Source organism: Solea senegalensis, linkage group LG3 (assembly GCF_019176455.1).
Source record: "Solea senegalensis isolate Sse05_10M linkage group LG3, IFAPA_SoseM_1, whole genome shotgun sequence".
Classification (NCBI taxonomy): domain Eukaryota; kingdom Metazoa; phylum Chordata; class Actinopteri; order Pleuronectiformes; family Soleidae; genus Solea; species Solea senegalensis.
In genome coordinates this window covers 10,366,356-10,389,841 of record NC_058023.1, presented here as the reverse complement: position 1 = coordinate 10,389,841, position 23,486 = coordinate 10,366,356, and the positions used below count along the sequence as shown (strand labels likewise).

Genomic DNA, 23,486 nt, shown 5'->3' with positions numbered 1-23,486 from the left:
CTCTGTCCTAAACACACCATCTATTTTTTCCCCCGCCTCATCTCGCTTCGCCTTCGATCTCACTCTACACTTTCTCTGCTGCAGTATCCCTTTCTCCATCGCTCACTGTTTGCACTTGAGGGGGGAGAGGTTTTGAAAGGGGAGGAGGAGAGAAAGAAGAGAGCCGTCTGGAATCCATTAGCCTGTTGAGGCATCAGTGTTTCACTGTGGGAACCTTATTGATTGTCCTCCTTTATAATTATTCCACCTCCACTCCCTCCTTCAGGCTCTTGCACCAATCATGTTTTTACTTTCCTGCTTTTTATTCCTGCTTTGCCTTGCTTTTTTTAGTATTTTCATCCGTCTCTTCGTGTTTGCGTGCTGCTTTTTTTTTAATATCACATTGTCTGCCTAAACCTAACCAACTGGGTGACTCACTGTTTGTTTATTGGTGGCATGCTAGATTTATTGACACACTTGTCTGCAGCATGCAACACTACCACATCCTACACCAGGAGAAAGTCTGGCTTACACTGTCGACATGCACACCTTTACGATCAGCTCCGCTTGCTGCATTCATTTAAGTAATTTACTTGCCATGTGCCACGAAGCGTTTCAGTGGTGTAACAAACATCGACATACATGTAGATTCATGCTTTAATTTGTAACATACATTAAACATCTAAATAAATTACAATATGTAATGCTATGCCTCTTACATTTGTTGATTTACTGATTGTTTGTCGTGTGTCATGTCTTACTAAACTGGATCTCTTTGTTTCCCACAAAACAAAATGTTCTGTGGGAATCTAATCTTTATTTTAATTATTTTTTTACAGTGTTCTGGCACTATTTAATTAGCAAATTGATATTGAAAATTATTGTTATTTGCAGCAGCTGTGCCTAAAGTCGCAGTGCATAACTTTAGGTGACCTTTGTTGCCATTTGTTATCATTCTTCCTCCGTTTGGTTTTTGTAAACAGAAGTGACACAGCATTATTTGTATGCTGCATTCTTCATCGGAAAACAGGCTTTGTCAAGCAATACTATCAGACCTGACTGACCGAACCTTTGTGTGTATACACCAGCAAGAAGGGACAAGACGTGTCTATCCCATCAAACTGACCGGGGTTTTTTTAGCAGTAGTAATAAATTGTGAGACTTTGTGTTTTCAGTCATACTCCAACCCTCCGCTGAAATGCAAAGTGAATTCTAACAGGCTGTGAAACTAACTGGTCTTGATGAAAAGGAAAGAGCAGAGCAAGTGTGTGGGAGTGTGATGACTTTTTATTTGAAAAATCTATCAAGCAATAATGAGAGGATTAAGACTGTAGTTCTGAGAGGTAACACATGAAAGGTTCAACTGACTGCAGTGAAGAATCTGAAGCGTGACTCGGCACAAAAAGCAGCCCCTACTGACAATTTGAACAGGTGCCGTGGCTTAATAGGAGAAATGAGCCATTGTACTTTATCATCTGCCCAGTTTTCCACATAAGTGACACACGTCACCCTCTAGTTCTCTTGCTGCACGGGGCTTCAGACCAGCTTTACATCCTGCGGCATTGCAGACGCCTGTAATGTCAGAGGCTGTGTTAAATACTGACCAGAAATACAGCCATAATCGTTTAATCAATTACTAATTTCATTGCATAATCTTGTTATAGGTTTGAGGATAGTTTTTTGATAACTAAAACAAGCTCTCGGATTTTTCAACTTCTTAAATTTAAGTATGTTCGGGTTTCTTGTTAAGTATGTGTATTTATCCTTTGAGAATTTTGGCAAATCACTGTAATCTCATCTTGTCAATCTTATAGCTGTGCTTCCTGTGACTTGCTGCCTATAGCTGTAGATGTTTCTCCTGCACTTGAGCTCCTCTAATCACAACCATGACTATTATGAATATTATGTTTGTTGAAATTTGAAACAAGGGGAAACGTTGTGTCTTTTTCTCTTCAACTTATTATGACACAGCTTTCCCAGGAATTCATTTGAATAAAGTTTAGTGCATGTACTTCTGCTTTAACCTGCCTGCAGCCATGAGGACACACACACACACACACACACACACACACACACACACACACACAGAGAGCTATTTGTTGGTGACTTTGTAAAAGAATTGTCTTCCATTCATTTCGGCAGCCTAATCAAGCCTTATCCCGTAACCATAACCCCTTAATGTCTAAGTCTTACCTTAACTTAACCACAATTTAAATCAAATGAGGTTCTGCCTCATTAGGACCAGGTTTCTAGCATGAACACTGACCTCAAAGAGGTCCTAAAGCAGTAACAAATATGAATACAAACACATGCCCGGTCACTTGCCTCAATTACAGTTCCACTGTCAAGGCCACAGTGTGGGTGCGAGTGTGTTTTTGTCTGTGTGCACCATTGTGTCATGCAGTGTTTACTGTGTGTGTGTGTGTGTTGTGGTTGATAACCAGCCCACTCATGTTTTCTTCTCACTCTGTGTGTTTGCAGGAAGTTCGGGGAGCGCCCTCAGCCACAGCGCCTAACAAGGTGAGTGAATGCAAGTGCTGTAGGATACTCAAAAGTGTTTCTCGAAACTGAAATTGCTCCTATTGGTCAATATCAGCTGTCAATCACACTGGTGTCCACTCATGTGCTGTGTTTTATCGTCTATTTTCCTCCAAAGGGGAAGGTAATTTACGAAACTGACGTCACGTTCTATCGGACCAGTCGTCAAACTAGTGATAGAGACCATTAATTTTGCAGGCCAATGTTTACTGATGTTATAAATCAAGTTATTAATCAGGTGAGTCTCACTCACCCTGCTAAATGGAAGATAACGTCGGACTATGTACGGACTATGGTTTTAATGTGGATTGACAGAAACGGAGACAATGAGTTACCAGCATCCACTTCCTGATTGGTTCTTATCAGTCATGACTCTAAAATCATCCATGAAAAAAACAACAACACCGTGGACACTTTCTCTCAGTTTCGCCTTGTCGTCGAAGGAATCCTTGCTCACGTTTCGCCGGTGTAGTTTCTCATTACTTTTTGTAACAAAGCATCCTTACTTCTACCACATGGACTGTTGTTATCTATTGATCCGTGTCACGTTACATCATATTTGTTATGCTCTTGATTGTTTACGAGTTAGATGTCTGTCTGTCACTCCAAAGTCCTTTGGGGTGTGCTTTAATATGTTGAAATAAACCCCATGCCTCCCAGTTGTTTGTGGAGAAACGAGCCAGCAGGGCAATAATTCACCCTTTTCCAGGGACTCGCAGTCTAAACTCTGTTTGCACTGTGCCGTGCGTGTTGTATTCAGCAGAACTGGGACGAGGAGCGCTGCAAGTTTTTGATTATTCTGCTCCTCTTATGTTTGTTCCAAGTCATTTGCAGAAACATTTTGGGTGAATGGAGAATGCCGATGGATGTTGTGGCTTGCTTCTGGAGGTCTTTGTGCGTGCGTGTGTCGTGGGGTAAACGAGTGCATGCATATGCACTTGTTTGCTTGTTGGTGATTGGGGAGGGGGTTGGCGGTGTGTGTGTGTGTGTGGGTGTACGTGTGTCATGCTGTGCGCGGGGAAAATGAGGGGTTGCATATTTTCTGGAAAAGCCAAGCTTGGTTTTGGAAAAAAGGGGCCCCAGCACCTTTTGATGTGTCCCCCCCCTCTTCATTCATGTGCTGCCTGTCCTCTGTTTCCAGTGGCCCCTGCATTTGTCTGATGGCTTCGATGGCCCAGGAGCTGAAAGGCACAACCCCTTCTGTGTGTGTCTGTCTATGTACCCATTTGTATCATGGTGTTTTGTTCTTTCTGTGTCCTCATGTTCACTCACTTATCGGCCCCCCTCCTGCAGCAACAGCAGCCCAGTGCTTTTTTTTCGGTCAGGCGGTGGTACAGACAGCTAAAAAAAACAGTGCCGAGTCCTGCAGGGTCTTTTTACGGCAGCTAAAGCTCTGGGTCCTGCGGGGCTGCCCTGTCAGAAAGGCTACTGGACTGGAAATACAATGCACGACACACACACACACACAGAAAGACACTCGCATACTGACATGTTTGATTTAGACAGATACATGTGCACGTACGATCTGGAGAAGCTGTGTTCTCTGTGAGAGGAGCCGCCCCTTCAATTGTTTACTCATCCAAGCAACGTAGGAAGAACCCAACGCCTCAGATGGAAACACTCAATAGACAGTGTTTTTTTTTTCTTTTATCTGCTCCTTTGTCAGAAATTCTTACATCCAGACCGCGATAGGACCCACAGTGACGGTCGGTTTGGCCCAGACTTTTGTTAAGTCTAAAATCACATGCTTACATTTTTTTCTTTTCATTTGTGAATGATTTTCTTTTGATGGTGCATTGTTTGCTCAATTACATCCCGGAATCGGCGTCATGTTCCATTCAGATCTCACTGTATTGAAAATATTGATTTATTTCCCCACTCATTGGTTGTTGGTGCTATAGCCTATTAAACTGCAACCTCTACCAAGTAGTACAGAGAAGTTCAGCTCACCACAGCAGTGTTTGGATGGGTAAATCCTGATCTGGCTTGGTTTTTCTTGGTGTTGTCTGGATGCCTGGTGGCATCAACTCTGTAAATGCATGACTTCATACCAGCATGACACCAATAAATCCAAGAACATGACACACTAAATAATACTGTGCATTGACACCATTTGTGTCGAAAGAAACATGAGCGGTCTTGAATCCTCTCTCTGTTGTAATGCACAGTAATTTCAAAAAATGATGTAATGTTACGTAATATTGAATCAGTTCTATTAAGTTAGTCAGGGAACATTTCTGGTGGCCAGATATGAAGCATTTAACCATTTAACATGTTCTGGGCTGTTACTGGGTTTCCTCACAAATTAAAATGATTTTTTCCTCACTTTCTATGACTGAATACGAAAGTCTCAACCTGGGGCCTGACAAAATGGATGCAAACACACACACACACACACACACACACACTTACTGCAGTCAGCTCATACTAATTGAGCTATTTCACCGCACACGTGTTTTAGTGAGCCTCGTCTCCCTCATGCTTTCTCTGTGTGTGTTCACAGGGGGTCCCACTTTGCCGCAGTCGCTGTGTGGCAGATGTACAGGACAGATGCCTGTCTGCTCTGCTACATCTGTAGCCGCGTTTCAACTAGCCCCCCCTTTCTCTTTCTCTCTCTGTCAAACACACACCCGACCCAGCAACACCTGCTGTTGCATTCGGCTCTTTGTAAATTTGTCTGGCATATATTTGTCTCACCTCTCAAGTAGGTGAGACAACTATTTTGATAATCAATTATTTTAAATATTTTCTGGTGTCTTTGCTCCTAAACAAAACTAATTTTGGTTTGTGGACAAAACGAGACATTTTAAGAATATCATAATCTCGAGGTTGGCCAAACACTGAAATTTTATGGACCAAATGACTATTCGATTAATCGAGAATATAGTCGACAGATGAATCTAATTTTTAGTTGCTGTTCTTTTCTCAACCATTTCCTTTTCTCTTTTTTCTTAACTCTCTAATTTTGCACTAATAAATGCTGCTGCTGCCTGTGTTCATTAAAAAAAAAACCCTTGTTCCGTTAAGCATGTTTTCAGTAAGTGGAGTAAAGTGGTAGTAGGCTGTTGGGCAATTAATCTGCTGTTGACTTTTTATTTTTATACATTATTATATCAGTCTTTAAAAGTCTGCTATCAACCTCGAGTCTAACCCTTGTGAACCAAATGTACTTGGTTTGCTTAAAACATTCTACAAATTGAACCTGTTTCTTGGACGCAGTGCTCACATTGTTTGATTCTGGTCTGACACTCACTCTTTGCGGTTGTTGGCTTCTTTGCTATGCTGATTCAGTTCCTTCTTTTTTTATTTACCTGCATGTCATTGCTTATATGGCCTGAATACATTTGTGCATGTGTTGTTGGTTCAGTCTAACAGGCAAGTAAACAACCTCCATCTACAGCACAAATCTGCTTACACTGCAGTGGCTGCTTAACCGCGTTTTTTTTGTTTGTTTGTTTTGTTTTGGTTTTGCTCCGTTGCATGGCAGCTTTTGATAATACATGTGCATGTATGTGTGTGTGGTGGGTTCAGTCAAGACTGAAATTGCTGCCGCTGTCAGTTCCTGTCTCTGATTAAATCAACTAAAAAGAGGTGTTGAATTTCCAGTGAGTGGTATTTTTTGTCAATTTCACTAGACTTAATATTAAAATGTAGCATTTATTGGTGAAGTTGCATGTCGCAGCTGAACATGCATCACCTCACCCAGGTGTGTTGGAGAATGTAGCCTTCAGTTAGCATCAAAACTCAAAAGAGGTTTAGTTTGTTCATTGTGGGCTACTGTAAAAAATATGGTATTCTAAAATGGCGGCCTCTGTAGAACTGACCCAACCCTTGATAATGTTGAAAACCAACAATTAATTTAATTCATGGGTGATTATACACTTGACAATTGTAAAAATTAAGTATAATAATTTTGCAACTTGCGTATTGACACACTACACAATCTAAGAGGACAGATACAGACCTTACAGTCACTTTCATGTGCTTTAGTGTCATGAATGTCTGCTGCTTGTTTTGTCCTTTTGGTAAATACTTCACACAGTCTATAGCAGTTTATAGGATGTATATTTTGAGTTTAATCATGTTTTTATGGTTTGAGTTTGAACTTCCCCATTCATATTCAAAGGGATATCCGATTTTTGGTAAAAGAAGAAAGGTTATGTCAGCTTGTGTGTCTGCAGGCATAGGAAGTAAAGCTCTGGTCACCATTTCTCTCACTTCTCCTTCCCGTCATCAGTTTTCAGGAAGAGACCTAATCTCTGAGTGTGTGTCTGTGTGTGCGCGTGTGTGTGTGTAGGAGGTGAGTGATTAGTCAGACGTCCCACTTGTTACCCTTTGCTGCCATTACTCCCTGCTTTTATCACAAGTTTTTGGTGTCCTTGCCACCAATTCCTGTTTATGCAATTGACTTTACCCACTCCTTTTTAAATATGCTTTCTAATTTCTCATATCTGGATTGCGCCACCTCTTACATCTTTTAGAAAGAAAATCCAACACTATGACATTATCGCATATATTTTATTGTATTCAAACCAATGAGAGAAGATTATTAGACGAGTATTACATCGTTTTATACACACTTGCCCAAAATCCATCCTGAGATATTTAGTGTCATTTAAAAAAAACAAAAAAAACAAAACGTTGCGCCCCTCACTAGAATTTATTATGAAGTTGTGTGGTTCTGAACGTTGCTTGGCTACACAACAGAACAACAAACGTTTTCAAAGACAGACCCACCACTGGGTTTATGCGACACACTTGATTACTGACACATGTTGGCCATCTTTGTTATCGATTCAGAGGTTATTTTATGGACCAAGGGTGGATATCCATGCCAAAGAAGACGTGACAATAGCAAAGAGCCACTGTGAGTGAAAGCTCAATCTTTTGCTAAAGTGTGTTGGTCTTGACAAGGAACGGTCTTTCCCCCATGTGCTCGGCGACAGTGGAACGGTTTGGTAAGCACTGAAACATTGTTAACCACAAGCCAAAGCTGTCGCACGAAAAACCTCACTTACACAAGAGAGATTCGAGTAACTAGCGTATGTGGTGGCACAAGTATGTCATGAATGTAAAATGACATAGATCATAAAACCAGAGACACGTCGCAGATTCTGTGTTGAGTCTTTTTTGAGGAAATTCCTGTCACATACTTCAAAGAAAACCTCACAATTTTGAATCAGCAGCATTTTAGTAACAAACTAACTACATCAAGGTGGGGTATTGGGTAAGATGCACACCATTCATTCACAATATACAGTCTGAATGTTGCGTCTCATTCATGCGTCTCCATGTTTTCTGCGTGTGCATCAATTTTATAATGAGGAAGAAATTAGATTAAAGAATTATATTATAAAGATTGAAATGGTCATTATCATATGCAGAATGGTTAAATAATATTTCATCTGTTCCTGTTTTCTTTTTCATTCTTTGATTCTGGCATTTTTACTGTGCCTGTGTGATTTAAATGTATGTATGTAATGATAAACAAAGTTTGATTTGTTGCTGCACTGGCATCAGCTATCGATATTTAATTTAAAAAATATATATTTTTAGCATATTTCATGCAAGGCCAGTGTTTTTGTGTTGGTCAACATGGAACAAGGCAGACACTACGTTTCTATTGCTTTAGCAACTCTTGCAACAAGTCAGCAGGTCTGACGAGGCATTGGGGCAGTATGAGATTCTGACAGCAGGATAATCTTTAATAAAAATATCATGGTATGATATTGCAATTACAGCCGTCATGTTACTGAATAGCGCACAAAACGCGTGATTCTCATTGTGTCACTAAAAACAACTCATACCTTAGACATGTTATGACAGAAAAATCTTTTGTTTAATTTTGATGCCTTGACACAGGTTATCGCCCCATACCTATGACTGACCTTGGTCTGCTTCTAACTGTCTTTTTCTGACAGCCCCCTCCAGCACCACATGTCAGACACACCGACAAGAAACCACTGTTATATATACGCAAGTAAACTGGCTGAGGAAGTGGACAGAGGTGGAAATGCACCTCCTCCAAGTTTGCACTTGACAGGTGGTTTGGTGACATTTTCAGTTGCACAAATATGGTGATGTATCGTCCTGCTGTACTGTGGTATTAACTTTATCGTTAGCCATGTATCACATGAGTTGAGATGATATCTGTATGTAATGAGCAAAGAGATACTGGCTGTGAGTCACGAATAAGAAAATGTGTGTGTGTGTGTGTGTGTGTGCTTTATCTGTGATGTCATCATTCCCGTAAGACCAGCAGGTCACAGTCAGCGTCACAGGCGTTGGGTGACACGTGCCCTGCAGGCCTCACATCAGCAGATTCAGAGTGTGTTCTTCACACAATTAATCAGCAAATAGCTCAGGACGTCTCCCTGGGCAAAGTTTGTGTTTGTACTTGTGAGTGTATCATTCACTTCAACCCCAGAGGAAGGTTGTGTCACGTAATGTAAACAAAAGAAAAAAGCAGCACATCCATGCAGATCCGGTAAGCTCTGTAATGTTTTCGGGTGAATGAGTTTGGCTGAAGTTGTGTGGAACATTGTTTTCTCCATATTGATATAATGTTCTCCATGTGCTGCTGAGCTGGTGTGACAATGCATCCGATCAGTTAAATGGCCTCAAGTATTTGGAGTTCTGAAATTAAGTTGAAGTTCTAACAAATATTATGTGATGGGCTATTACTTCAGACAGTCTGATACACTTCTAGGCTTTATATATAGGACTCAAACAGGGTTTTAAGGTTCAAGGTTGAACGGTGCATAACGTGGGGTTGCTGTGCTCATCTACACTTTCTTTCAGCCTTCTCCTCTGACCCCCCATAACCCACACACAGACACTCACAAGTTTGTGCAGCTATTCTTCTCGGGACCCTGCACTGTCCTCCCTTCATTTGGACAATCTAAACAAAACATTATCGCTAATCGTAACCATAACCTGTTAATGCTCAACCTTAACTTAAAACCGGAGTTTAAATCGTACCCTCATTAGGACCTGGTTTTGGTCTTCATGAGGACGACACGGTCAGTGTTTATGCCAGAAAAGGTCCTAACGAGGTAACAAATACAAGAACTCCCACACACACAGACATACACACACTAACACTTTGAGGGCCCCTTGCTTTTCATAACAAAAGGCCCTGTCTACAGCGAGTGTGCAGCACTCTTGCATGGCAGAGTGGAAAGCTGAGTGGGAAGCCCTCGCGTGTCAGGTGTCACGGACATCTGTGCATGTGCGTGTTCCTGCGCGTGATGCGTCTTAATTGTGCATCTCAGCCTGATCCTTGACACCCACCCACCCCCCTCCTCCGCTTTTCCTTTTTTTCCCCTTTTGTTTTTACTGCTTGCCTGACCAAAAATCTAAATAAATTTCGACTTGTTTGTGTAAAGGAGGTGGGCAGTTGCAGGAAAGGTGGGAGGGTTTGTAAGTAATCGGAGCTCAGACGTTGCAACATTCTGACACGGGATGAGGAATCTTTGCTGGTGAGCTCAGTGCTCTTGTTTTTGTTTTTTCAGCTATGATGTTTTTGTTTTTCCCCCCTTTTCTTTCTTTACCTCCCTTCTCCCAATCCCATCTCTTTCTTGGCCTTCTCTTTCTTTCTCTTTCTTCCCTTTCTCCTCATTGTCCCTCTGAGCCAGCCATCAACAGTTCAGCTCAAATGAACCCAGCTGGGGGAGAACATGTTTTTGTTGCCTCTGAGGCTCTGCAGAGGTCATTACGACTGCCGGGCTAAGCATATGCTTTAAGCCTCCGAGGTGTCGTTCCAGAATTACCTAATTGACGCACTGATAATTACCGGGTCTGATGGATCAAAGTCCAACTCAAACTTGCAAAATAGACATGGGTCATTGAAAGTGCTTGAATTTTTTGCAAGAAAGAAGTTAAGGTAAATGTCTCCTGTCGCCAATGCACCATTGTTTGTTATGAAATCACCTACTCTTTCATGTGCCCTGCATTGCTTGATGTACGTAGACGAGGCCTACGCAGAACAAACGTTGAGTCTTAATTACTAGCTGTGTTGTGGTCACTGTACACCGTTGTCATGAGATTCCGTGCAGAACAATGAGCGAGTAACTTTAAGCAAGAGCGAGCATATTATTTGATGCCTTGGAAATGCTAATTCCAAGATATCTGGCTTACCAAAGAAAATTACAAAGACTGGCTTGCCCAACATCCCAAGGACAATCACTTGACCAGATGCAGATTGTGCTGCAGATAAATAAAAGTGGACGGCAACTCTTACGTTCCCTACAAGTTGCCCTCCCATCTTAAGCTGTGTCAGGACATCCTTGAATTTTAGAGAATTGGTCCTGGAAAATCCTTGAAAAGTCTGATGTCAACCAAGGTTTGGGGACTTTAAGAAAGGTTCTTACCTACAGTATCTTTGATGTTGAATGTGCTTGTGTGGTTGCAACACACTTTATATAACGTGACCTCATCTGTCGGATCACAAAATGACCTGTGAATGAACTTCTCTTTCTCTGTGTCCCCTTTTTTCTTCATCCTGCAGAGAAGCAATGAGGAATTACCTGAAAGAGCGAGGCGACCAAACTGTCATGATCCTGCACGCAAAAGTTGCACAGAAATCTTATGGCAATGAAAAAAGGTGAGTTGTTCTTGGAGTCTCATCCAATTGTCACTGTTTCTTCAAACTTTGATTTAGAGGTTCATAGATGGGAAATGCACATATTTGTATGAGAAAATCATGATTTCTCTGGACAGTTTTCAAATCTCAGATTAACACCGCACATTCAGTCTTATTTCTTATGGCTCTCAAAGGAATATTTCATCATTTTGGGAAACTGGACTCGAAGAGAGATAGTTGTGATACAAGTGAAGCGGTACACTCTGCAGCTGCTTAGCTTAGTGTAGCAGACTGGAAAGTGAGGAAAACATCTACAATGGCCTTGTCCAAAGAAAACAGAGGCCAGCACATTGTTATCTCACTTGTTTAATTTGAACACAGTGTAAAAACAACAAGTTGTGGTTTTGTGGGTTGTTGTTAAGTTCCCCCCGACTTTTTCTTGGAGCAGGCTAGCAGTTTCCACCTGTTTGTAGGCTTAATGCTAAGCTAAATAAAACAGATGCAGTCTGTAGCCTCACTTTGACATTTGTGGGTGTGATGTACTACTGTGTCTGACTTTGTGTTGCATGTCTAGTTTGTTTAGTGCAGTTCTGTCAGTGTGTAATGTTTGAACTGCAGACGAGAATTAGTGTTAAGCTAACCCTACAGTATTTATACTTGATATTATACATGATCACAGACCAAGAAAATGTCTTCCACAGAGATTGCGGTGGTGATCTTGATGATCTCATCCAGCTCTCAAAAGGTTCAAACAAAACAAATGAGCTTTTTAAAATGTAATATTGAAGATTAGGTCTCACTTTATTGTATTCTTTGTTGTCTTTGTTGACTAATTTGGCAATGGTTATGAGCAGGGTCAAGACGTTATCCCATCAAACTGCAGATCAACCCATTTTGTGAGGGGGTTTTAGCCGTATAATTCACAAATTCCAAATTGTTTGCAGCCGTCTAACTTTCCTAGCGCGATGTTGCTGTTGCCTTTGTCTGTCTTGACATAAAACAAATCACTTCCCTTGTTCAGTGCGGCAGTGTCACTGGAAGACACGACCTAACCACTGCTATTCTGAGAAACAGAGAGAGAGTTGTGTGGAGCTGATAGACGCATCCACACCAGGACAGTCTGGGGGACTCGGTTCAATTGGGCGGGGAATGTCGAAAAATCTCACACCTTCATTTGGTTTGGTTCACGTTCACACTTTTGTAATCGAACCAAACCACCTGGAGATGTCACGCAGTTAAAACAGCAGCTGACCTGGAAGAAAATCAGCTTTTTCTTTTCATTGTGTAATGTAACAGATATTTGTTAATATTTAAAAGTAGTGCCGCATGCTTAAATCTATTCCCTGGAGAACCCTTTAATCCTTGTTCATCTTTGAGAAGACAAACCCTTTCATTGCAAGGATTTATGGCCAGGTTAGAAAGCACAAACACGTATTCCAGTGTGTTTGTCTTGACCTCAGTGACTTCCTGTATCAATGGAGGTCAGAGAAGGAAACGAGCACAAATCCCCTGTGTGTTCAGGTGAAGGCTGGAGATAGACAGAAGGAACAGGAAATGGGAGCAATGGCAATAAACGAGATCAGGCACCAGGGTGAAACGGTGCTCAGGTCAAGGACAAGAGCATGCGGGTCACAGTGCAACTTCACTCCTATCAGTCTTGCTTTCATGTACTTTCCCTGCAGTGGGTGCAACCTTTCTTCTTCTTTTTCTTTCTCTCACTTTTGCTCCCTTGAACTCTTGTCACTTTTATTTTCTTCCTCGAACCCTTCCTGTAAACTCGGCTTTAACCTTTCCACCTCTCACTCTCAAACCTTTTATAGCCTCTTCCCCTCCCCCGGCTCTTGCTCGTTTTGCAGCTCTCTTCAAATCTCTCCATCTTCTGCCTGACTGCTCAGATCTCATCAGATTTGTCTCTTGGTAAACCAAGCCAGACACCTTTAGAGAGTTGGAGCAGAGCAGGGGACAAAGATGGGGACGTGGGGAGAGGTTGTGACAGAGAGGAATTCCTCATAATGTTTGTTGGGAACATTCAAACACTTGTACATAAGTACATGTCTGTGAAGAATCAGTGATCAGTGTTGCTGGTTTGTGAGTTGCTCATTGAAAAGGCTTTAATTATTGTTTTCTGTTCAATTACGTCAGAAAGTTCTTTGTGACGTTGCAAAATGACCATATGTCATTACAGATTAAGAAAATGGGTTAAGCTTGTAGTACTTAAACACATGTGCTGTGACTATGGGTCAAACATTCCAAAGGTTATCAAACCTATAAAAAAAACCTCACTGCCCTTCTCAAAAGCATCTCAACCAGAGCAGAAGGAAGGAAAACAAGATGTGTTAAAGATATAGAAAATTCCTATAAAAAATAGACTGTGGGGTGGTTATGTATGTGTGTGTGTATGTGTGTATGTGTATGTATATATATATATATATATGTATATATATATATATATATGTATGTGTATATATATATGTATATATATGTATATATACACATATACATATATATACATAGTGTATAGTGCAGTGCTTAACTTCAGTATTGTACAGTTTCCGCTTTAAACTCTAAAGGTCGCTGCTGTACATATTGTACATATTTCCCTGTAACAGTCCCATAGGGATTTCTACTGTATCATTGTCACAATCTCATATTGAAGTTTCCGCCACTACTGTGTGCACATGAGTCCTTCACCATCCCCTGCCTTCCAGAAAACCCCTGCAGTGTTTGGTGTCTGTCTCTCACCTCTGATTACTCCCGTCTATACAGTAATAAGGGAGCCCACAAAAGTGGGCACAAGGCGAATGCAAATGTGCTGTTTCCCCCTCCTTTTTTTTCCCTTTTTTTCTTTCTGTCTGAGCTTTTTATAGGAGGTGAAAGCAGACAAACACCCACAGAGACAGACGCTGCTGTTGCGAAATAGGTCGCTTTCCAGTTCCACGCTGACGCACATGAATTAATTTGAAGTGTGCCGCTTCACCAATGAGTCGATTTCACATTTAACCAGGCCCAGGTTGTGTCATTTTCCTGTTATGGGCCTATTTTACTGACATTAGAGACAAAGTATTTCAAGGGGGAAAAAAAAAACCCAGCTTGTTTGTGTTTCCCAACAAATCATTGTGAGCTGGACTGATCATGGTAACATCTGTTAAATTAGGTTTAGCTGGACAAAAGAAGACCTAGATAGATTGTGTTTAAAAATATATTGATAAAGGTTTCTGACTGTCTTGTTGAAGTTTGGTGCAGGTCTGCCCTCTTCTGTTGGGAATAAAGAGATGCACATTGTTCAGTTGGTGCTTCCTTTACAGTTATTCCTGTTGAGTCTGCTCCTAATGTTATGTGTTATGTTATGACTAGAAAACTATGTCAGCTCTCCAACAAGTGGATTAAACATTGTTTTATTTGCAGTTACAGCAGTAAATCAGGCCAGAAGCTTTTTTGTTATGTTACAAAACAAAGTGATGAATATATTCTTCTCCCCATGTCAAGGTTCTTCTGCCCTCCCCCCTGCGTGTACCTGATGGGCAGTGGCTGGAAGAAAAAGAAGGAGCAGATGGAGCGAGACGGCTGCTCAGAGCAGGAGTCGCAACCATGTGCCTTCATCGGCATCGGCAACAGCGACCAAGAAATGCAACAGCTCAATTTAGAGGGCAAGGTGAGAGAAGTTTACACATTTACGAATTATAAAGCCATGTTTCCATCATGGTACAGTACGGGAACAGTACTTTTACTTGGTTAAAACTGATAATGGATTTATAAGTATAGTCCCTTTGTGTCTGTATTTGTACACATCAGGAAAAGCTGTGAGGAATGATAAAAGTCCACCGTGTAAAAATGAGTGACATTTTGAGTGATTATAGCTAATGGTGAACTCTTCCGCTCACTCTTCCCTTTCCCAAGTACGTTAGAGAACTACGGTGGCCTTTGCATACCGGAAAGGATTATGTTCTCCAGTTGAAACGCAGACACGTAGACCCAAAATGGTTGCCCCCATAAAGCAGGACCCTTGGCTTCACTTTAGAAACTGTATTAAAGGCTTACTCTAAAGCCTGGTTTATACTTCGTTAAATAATTAACACAATAAATAAAACCTGACAATCCTCACAATATTGTTAATTTATGCTCCTTGTAAAGGCTCCAATCGTCTCTGTGTTACCGCAGACCTCTGGGCAGCTCTTTCTGTTTCCAGTTTACGTCCTGACATGTTGTTAAGGATTCACCAGATATGTGTTTGTTTTGATTTTGATATTGGATGGATTTTAGAATATTTTGAATTCAATTTGACTGTGAGGACAATGGGAGCAGAAGAAACGGAGATGATCAGTGCATCACCGAACCAATCGAGAGAGCAACAGGGAGGATATGAGACTGATCCCTCCTAAATGTTATACTCGAGGCAACGTTTTGATCTGGTTTCCTTGTTTTCTTTGCTGTCGTCTTTCCCTCCTAGAATTATTGCACAGCGAAAACCTTGTACATATCCGACTCTGACAAGAGAAAGCACTTCATGTTGTCCGTCAAGATGTTCTACGGCAACAGCGCTGACATCGGTGTCTTCCTCAGCAAGAGGATCAAAGTCATCTCCAAGCCCTCCAAAAAGAAACAGTCCCTCAAAAATGCTGACTGTAAGTTTGCAGTGCACACATTTATCTATTCACTCATGAGGGTGTACACTTGTGTTGCAGTTAAAAGTCCCTCTGAAACAGATGTCGTAGTGCCGCTTGGTTCCACATTGTTACATGTTTCTGGTTAATGTAAAGCGCCGGAGGGAGTTTCCTCATTATTTCGCTCCAACAACTGTTGTATGACCATAAAAGCATATTACCAAAGGATAATGGATGCTATTAATGAGCAAATGTATTCACTAGGGCTTCAGCAATTATTCGATAAATTCATTATTCATCGATCACTAAATGAACCGTTAACTAATTGTGTTTTTTCAACAATTAAAAAAGTTTCTCTGACTTCTTAAATGTGAATATTTTTGCTCCATATGAGAAAATGAATCATTAAAACTGAATCATTTTGGTTTGTAGACAAAACAAGACAATTGAGAACATCATCACTTCCAGGTTTGAGAAACACAGATCAACATCTTTCAACATTTTCTGACATTCTATGGCCCAAATTAGTGCTCGATTAATCGAGAAAATAATTGACGGATTAATCAGTTATGAAGAAAATCGTTAGTTACAGCCCTAATTAATCACACTTCTACAGTATTCTGCAACACCACATCATCAACAAAACTTTCACAGACAGTTTGTTTCTTTGTTATTATTAAGATCCCTATTAGTATTAAATAGGATAATCCTTAATCAGTCCCATAATGGGAAATGTACAGTGTCACAGCAGCAGAGACAGTAAAGTAATCAATAATCAACATGCACTTTGAATGTACTTTATAGAAAGGCTATTAAGATTATAAAAGTGGAATAGTATATACATGAAATATCCATATATAAACGGTATAAAAGATCAATAAACGTGAACATGTTTGATTAAGTTATATCCATATAACTCATAATAATGAGAAATTATACTAGCTAATTAAGTTTTTATTACACACATATTTGTTTGAAATCTTTGTGTTAAATGCTCTAATCTAAAACCCTTCTCTCGAGCAGTGATGTAGTTATTATTAGTATCATCACTGTTGATCATTTCTAGCCACTAGAGGGCAGCATATGTCCACGTGAGTGTGTGTGTGTGTTGTTAACCCAGTTCTGTCACATGTGTCACACCTGTACTCCTCAGCTCAGACTTGTTGTTTCTCACCTCTTGTCACACACTGCTGACTCAGACGACCTGAGAGCAGAGAGTCAGGTCATGTTTTGTCTCACCGTCTCACGCGTCTGCTCTGTGTTCTCGTTCTTGTCCGTCCACAGTGTGCATCGCGTCGGGGACCAAAGTGGCACTGTTCAACCGGCTGCGGTCCCAAACAGTCAGCACACGCTATCTACACGTGGAGGGCGGCAACTTTCACGCCAGCTCCCAGCAGTGGGGCGCCTTCTACATCCACCTGTGTACGTTTTTTTTTTATACGTGTGGCCTGAGGTCACGCTGTCTGCATCACAAACACAACATGTTGCGAAAACTAATGCACTGGTGCTTTTTAATTTACAAAGTCACATTTCTAAGAGTCAGAAGTTCTCACTCTTACGGGGCCGTAATCTCAGGTCTCATAATCTGCCTCAGATTTTAAGTGCCCTCTTTTACAACAGAGAGCAGCAAATGCCCTGAATGATCTCCAGTCTCAATTCTAAATCCTAATCCCTGTAAATGACATGAAACAGATTATTACTTTGGAGTGTTGGGGCCAAATTGAAGGGAATAAAGTCGTAATATAATGAGAATAAAGTAATAATCTTTCTAGAATGAAGTCGTAATATTATGAGAATAAATTTGTAATATAATGAGAATAAAGTTGTTATATTATGAGAATACATTCATAATCTTTTGAGAATAAAGTCGTAATATTATGAGAATAAAGTCATAGTCTTTCTAGAATGAAGTCGTAATATAATGAGAATAAAGTCCTAATCTTTCTAGAATAAAGTCGTAATATTATGAGAATAAAGTTGTAATATAATAAGAATAAAGTTGTAATATAATGAGAATAAAGTCATAATCTTTCTAAAATAAAGTCGTAATATTATGAGAATAAAGTCATAATATTTCTACAATAAGTTGTAATATAATGAGAATAAAGTCATAATCTTCCTAGAATAAAGTCGTATTATGAGAATAAAGTCGTAATATTATGAGAATAAAGTCATAATCTTTCTACAATAAAGTTGTAATATAATGAGAATAAAGTCATAATCTTTCTAGAATAAAGTCGTAATATTATGAGAATAAAGTCGTAATATTATGAGAATAAAGTCGTAATATAATGAGAATAAAGTCATAATTATTCAAGCAAAGTCTCAGATCACATCATGATGTCACATCAGCACCACATTATCTTTAATATCAGGACTTTGGAAAAGATTGTGTAAGAAACTGAGTTTATTTGTAAGAAATTTTTTTATGATAATAATAATACATTAGATAATGATGAAAAAGGATCTCATAATATTACGCCTTTATTCTCAAAAGATAAAAAAAAAATTCTCTTCAGTTTTACCTTAATACCGTCATAGATTTTAAAGGATGTAGTTAGTTTCTCCTGTTATTTGTTGCTGTTGAAGCTGTTATGCATAACCTTTAAATGAACACATATGTCTGCTACATACAAACCATTGTCAAACGGGTTCATACAGCCTTGATTCAGACTCTCTGTGTTTCTCAGTATAGCATTATTTGATCTCCCTGTTGCCCGGTGACATTTCCGCAAGGAAAAAAAAACGACAAAGACAGTGATTGATTGCTCTTGTGTGAGTGGGTGGCAGAACTGACTTCTCTCCTGTGGTTGTTTTTCATTTCTCAGTGGATGACGAGGAGTCAGAAGGAGAAGAGTTCACTGTGAGAGACGGTTACATCCACTACGGCCAGACAGTCAAGCTGGTTTGCTCTGTCACTGGCATGGCCCTGCCCAGATTGGTATAGTATACTGTTTTTAAACACAGTTTTCTGGTTGATGAGTCTAAAATCTAAATCTACAATCTAATCTGTCACTTTCTCTTATTCCAGATCATCCGAAAGGTTGACAAACAGACGGCGTTGCTGGACGCAGACGACCCGGTCTCCCAGCTCCACAAGTGTGCCTTCTACCTGAAGGACACAGAGCGCATGTACCTGTGCCTTTCCCAAGAAAGGATCATCCAGTTTCAAGTCAGTATCAAGTCTCGCCCCCCAAAAAACACTCTTTACCTCAAACCCAGAGACAAAGTCCTCATTTGCTCTTCCCTCTTCAATGAGTCAATCTCATTTTCCCCCCCCCACATATGATTGAAGAAGATTGCTTCACTGTCGCAGAAGTAGACAGCGATCTCTACACCTTAAAATGAACAGAACTCAAAGGGAGTTTGAGCTCAATCTTTTGCGTTCCCTCGCTCTTTATTTCACTGTCATGGCGATAATTTAGTTCAGGATGAACAGTATGTGCCCCACTCACCTCCATCTTTTTTACCCACTCAGTCAGTGAGTGTGGCACTTGATGGCAGCCCTGAAGATAGTAGTGGGCGTCATTTTTGGTAGTTATCTTTCGCTGCTTGTGTGCATTAAAGTTCACATCTCTCTATATTCCTCCTTCTCTCAGGCCACTCCATGCCCAAAGGAACCAAACAAGGAGATGATCAATGATGGCGCCTCCTGGACAATCATCAGCACAGACAAGGCTGAATACACTTTCTACGAGGGCATGGGCCCTGTCCACTCGCCTGTCACCCCCGTGCCTGTAGTAGAGAGCTTACAGGTGCACTGAAGACACACACACACACACACACACTCGATATGATTTCACCTTTGTCTGTGTGAGTTTACCTGTGTCTTCTTTATCTGCAGCTAAATGGTGGTGGCGATGTCGCCATGTTGGAGCTCACGGGACAGAACTTCACTCCAAATCTTCGGGTCTGGTTTGGCGACGTTGAGGCCGAGACTATGTACAGGTGTGTATTTTATTTTCTATGGTATCTATGACACCATTAAACCTGCTACTAAGTGCCCTGAGTGATCTGATCACGTGCCAAGTGAGATTGGTCTGAACACTTTCAATCTGTCCCGAATGCACGTACATATTCAATCACAATATTGGTTATTTAATGACCTGAGGACTCAATCATCTATTTTTCTCGCAAACCTGCCTTGTGCAGCTTTAAATGTAATTTACCAGGCTGCTTGAGGGGCACTTTTCCCTTTCTTGCACAAAATGAGATCCACTGCCCGCACAGACGCAACCACTGTGGCGAATTTGAATCATCAGTAACGACTAAGTGAAGGTTTATTTTTATCTTGGAAGATTCAAGTTTAAGGAATATAATGAAAATATAAGTAAGGTATTAGTATTCTAATCCAAATTGATGAAAGCTGTCACAGAGTTCTCAGTCAGATTTAAAGCTGCAGACACCGTGAGCGCCTCGTGGTAGAGTTGCCTAATGCTCGTAATAAATACTCATGTCGCGTTCTATTCAAACTGTACGGGCATCATTTTTCCTTAAACCTGTGCTCTCCTTTTTTTGTGAGTGAGCCAAAAGAGCAGAGAGACGGTTACGCTCCAGTACAATGTTGAGTTTTATAGATGGGTCAGATTTTATGTGCGTAGCTGTATCAACCCCAGCAACAAACGTGAAGTTAGAGGCATGGAGGAAGGACAGCGATAAAACTGCTGAGATTTTGTGAGTGAGGTGCCTTGCAGATCAGGGCTGCTTTTAAATCAAGATCTATTTTGAAAGCTTCTAGTCTGACGAGATCTACTGGTTCACGAAGTCATCGCTTTTCGACAGCCTTTCGTTTACATAATTACAATGTTCATGCATTTTTCTTGTAGTCGGGGCAGAGGGAGCTGGTTGGCAGTCATTCCACAAGGTAGTCATCTGTCATTGTGGATCTGTCACAGTGACCTGACAGTTGAGTTTTGATCGGGCCCAAAAAAAAAAAAACAGACCCCGAGCCCGTGCACAATCTGTCCCGATCCATTAACTGAGCCTGAGCTCAATTTATACCCGACATTTTAACCAATAGCGTAGGTTTGCATATCCCCACCAATGTTGAACGCATCACAGCTGAGCAGTGAAGTCGCTGCGAGTCACACAGGGGATGAGAGAGAGAGAGAGACACATGATGTGTTTTTCTGACAATGCAGTAGTGACTTTTTAGGGCCGTCAGTGTAGACCTGAAACACACAGACGTGGCTCGGGCAGAGATTCGAAAATCTACCTGACGGCCACAACGGAGGTGGGGGTGTGGCGAGAGAAAAATATGACCTATAAAAAGAGTTTTTAATAATATATTAACGGTTTAATTTACCGTTGTCAAGGCTACATCTCGTTGGACTCCCAGGTTGTAGATACTGCATGTCCCGTCACATGCTGTATGGTATAATTGCAGTTTTAGGAGACTGGCGGGAAAAGAAATGTATTTCTTTATTTGGGGTAAATACATATGTGATGTATCATAAATGATTTGATTGGCTCGTGGTTGTGTTGGAAAGTGTGACGCCTTCCACTCTAAGTGAGTAAGAAGAATTTCAGTTGAGGCCTCTACCTCGTACGTGTAAGGCGGCCGTGATGCCACTTTAATGTTGTACTACATCCGTATATGACGGAACTGAATTTGTATTCCTCCACCACAGGTGTGCGGAGAGCATGCTGTGCGTGGTGCCCGACATCTCCGCCTTCCGCGAGGGCTGGCGCTGGGTGCGGCAGCCCGTCCAGGTGCCCGTCACGCTGGTGAGGAACGACGGCATCATCTACTCCACCACACTGACCTTCACCTACACGCCGGAGCCCGGGCCGCGGCCCCACTGCAGCGCCGCCGGCGCCATCCTGCGAGCCGGGAACTCCAGTCTGCTTAGCAGCAACAGCCAGGAGGCCGGCGCCAACGTCTACGGCCCCAACAGCTCATCCAACGCAGGAGTCACATCCTCATCCTCCACCGCCGCAGCTGTGGTCTCCTAACGCACACAGGAGGCCGCTGAATACAATATGCCTTGAGAGCAAATATACCTGAGGGTATATAAAGACTATGGGAAATAATAAACAAAAACTGACTCACTCTAAAGTGCTGTGTATTAATTTTTTTGGATACAAAGAAGCTGAAGTGGAGAATCAGTGGGACAAAGGAGCAAACGCAGGGGAAATCTGAAGGAGGAGTAACATCACAACGTCGTCAGTACAGTGGGAGTAAAGCAAAGGTGCTCCCTTCATCCTTCCTTCCTCTCCCCTGTGGTTACTTTTGGGACCCACCTGTCCTCGTCTGGTGTTTGGAATGAGTGAAGTTCCTGCCGGCTCAGAGCACCAGCACCTTTCTACGGCTGTGAGAATGGAAAACCACAACAACAACAATACATCCACCGTGTACAAAAGAAAACAAAGTCGTCTATTTTTGCGCTCCCTTGCCCCTTTGCCTCATTTCCTCCCACCACTTGTTTTATAATTATTCCTTTTGGGGTTTTTTTTGTTGTGTTTCTTTGCATTAATTAGTGCTTTCCGCAAGGGGGCTGGATGTATTGTTGTTGGATGCAGAGGGACGCACATAAATCGTGACGATTACATAGTTTTTATGGACCAAGGATCTTGTATAAGCTTTAGTAAAGGTACATTTTTCTCCATACCTTTTTTGTATTAAACATATAGTACACTTTTGTTACCAAATAGTTTCTATTCTTCCTCTGAGCTTGGGCTTTGTTTTCCCCCTTTTGAGGTCCAAAATCCTGACCTGTATGTTTTTGCAACCTTTGCGACAGACGTGTGCTTTTTTCAGTCTTTGGATGGAACTCTTGTTTTGATACTCTCACTTCTTTTTCTTCTTTTTTGGGGGAGAAAAAAAAAACAAATCTGAAGTCTTGGTTGTTTATTTACATAAGCGAAGGTTGTTTATTTGTTTGTTTTTTTTTAAATTGGGGAATAACCTCAGAGGGCCTATTTTTTATCATTGGTTTTTATGAAGTCTTTAAAAAGAAAAGCTTTAAGCAACGCCTCTGCCTTGCCTGCAATACTCTATGTGCGCTATGTCTCTTTGGAAAATATACGCATCCGTACATCTCACGTGGAGCCATAGCAACGTTTGCAGAACACGTTAAAAAAAACAAAAAAAAAACAAACAAACATAGACTTCCATGGTTGCGAACACAAGTCGGTTTCAAACTAATGTAATAAGCGTAGTCATTGACTTACAAGGATAGCCTTAGTACTGTATATTCTTACTGTGTACACAGTCAAACCAGTCACATATCTAATGCTCGTATCAGAACATGTTGTGAAAGTAGTCTCTTAAGCCTGCACCGTGTGAGCGAGGTGCGTTCAGTGTGTGCTGTAGTTTTCTGGTGGCATCTTAAAACTCCTCTTTGTAACTTTTCCCCTCTTTCCTTCTCATCCCCAAAAAAAAAAAAGAAAATAGACAGACACTTTTAATTGAAAAGAAAATAGACAGACACTTTTAATTGAATCTGGCCTTAATGAAAAGTTATCTGCTGTTTACTCACCTTGGAGGAACGTGTTGTGCACAGCACAAAAAAAAAAGGAGCTACTAACGCCTCGCTTCTCATCAGCCGCAGCTCTGAGAGCAGAGGCACCGTCTTCTTCCTCTCGTGCAAAGCGAAAGCAGCCTTCAACCCCAGTTTTCTATTCTCCTCTCACCTTTGGTACAAAGTCTTTGCGAGCGCTGTAAGCTCCTTTCAGTCCTCTTTTTTATTTTATTTTTTTTTTTTTTACAAGAATCTGTGGGTTCGCAGAAACAAAGCGCATGTACATTTCGTTAACTCACTGTCCGAGTAGTTGCACTCATC

The 23,486-nt window shown here is 41.1% G+C and overlaps 1 protein-coding gene across 1 annotated transcript in view; it reads left to right on the top strand.

Annotated features, from left to right (window-relative positions):
* Nucleotides 1-23,167, top strand: part of rbpjb (recombination signal binding protein for immunoglobulin kappa J region b) — a 46,416-nt gene extending 23,249 nt beyond the window's left edge. The window contains exons 2-11 of the mRNA XM_044021764.1: nt 2,461-2,499; nt 11,027-11,122; nt 14,588-14,753; nt 15,549-15,723; nt 16,987-17,124; nt 18,531-18,643; nt 18,734-18,874; nt 19,302-19,457; nt 19,547-19,650; nt 21,333-23,167. Of these exons, the coding sequence (XP_043877699.1) occupies nt 2,461-2,499; nt 11,027-11,122; nt 14,588-14,753; nt 15,549-15,723; nt 16,987-17,124; nt 18,531-18,643; nt 18,734-18,874; nt 19,302-19,457; nt 19,547-19,650; nt 21,333-21,657 (1,453 nt within the window). The 3' untranslated portion in view covers nt 21,658-23,167. The remainder of the gene's footprint in view (nt 1-2,460; nt 2,500-11,026; nt 11,123-14,587; nt 14,754-15,548; nt 15,724-16,986; nt 17,125-18,530; nt 18,644-18,733; nt 18,875-19,301; nt 19,458-19,546; nt 19,651-21,332) is intronic.
* Nucleotides 23,168-23,486: the final 319 nt, after the last annotated feature.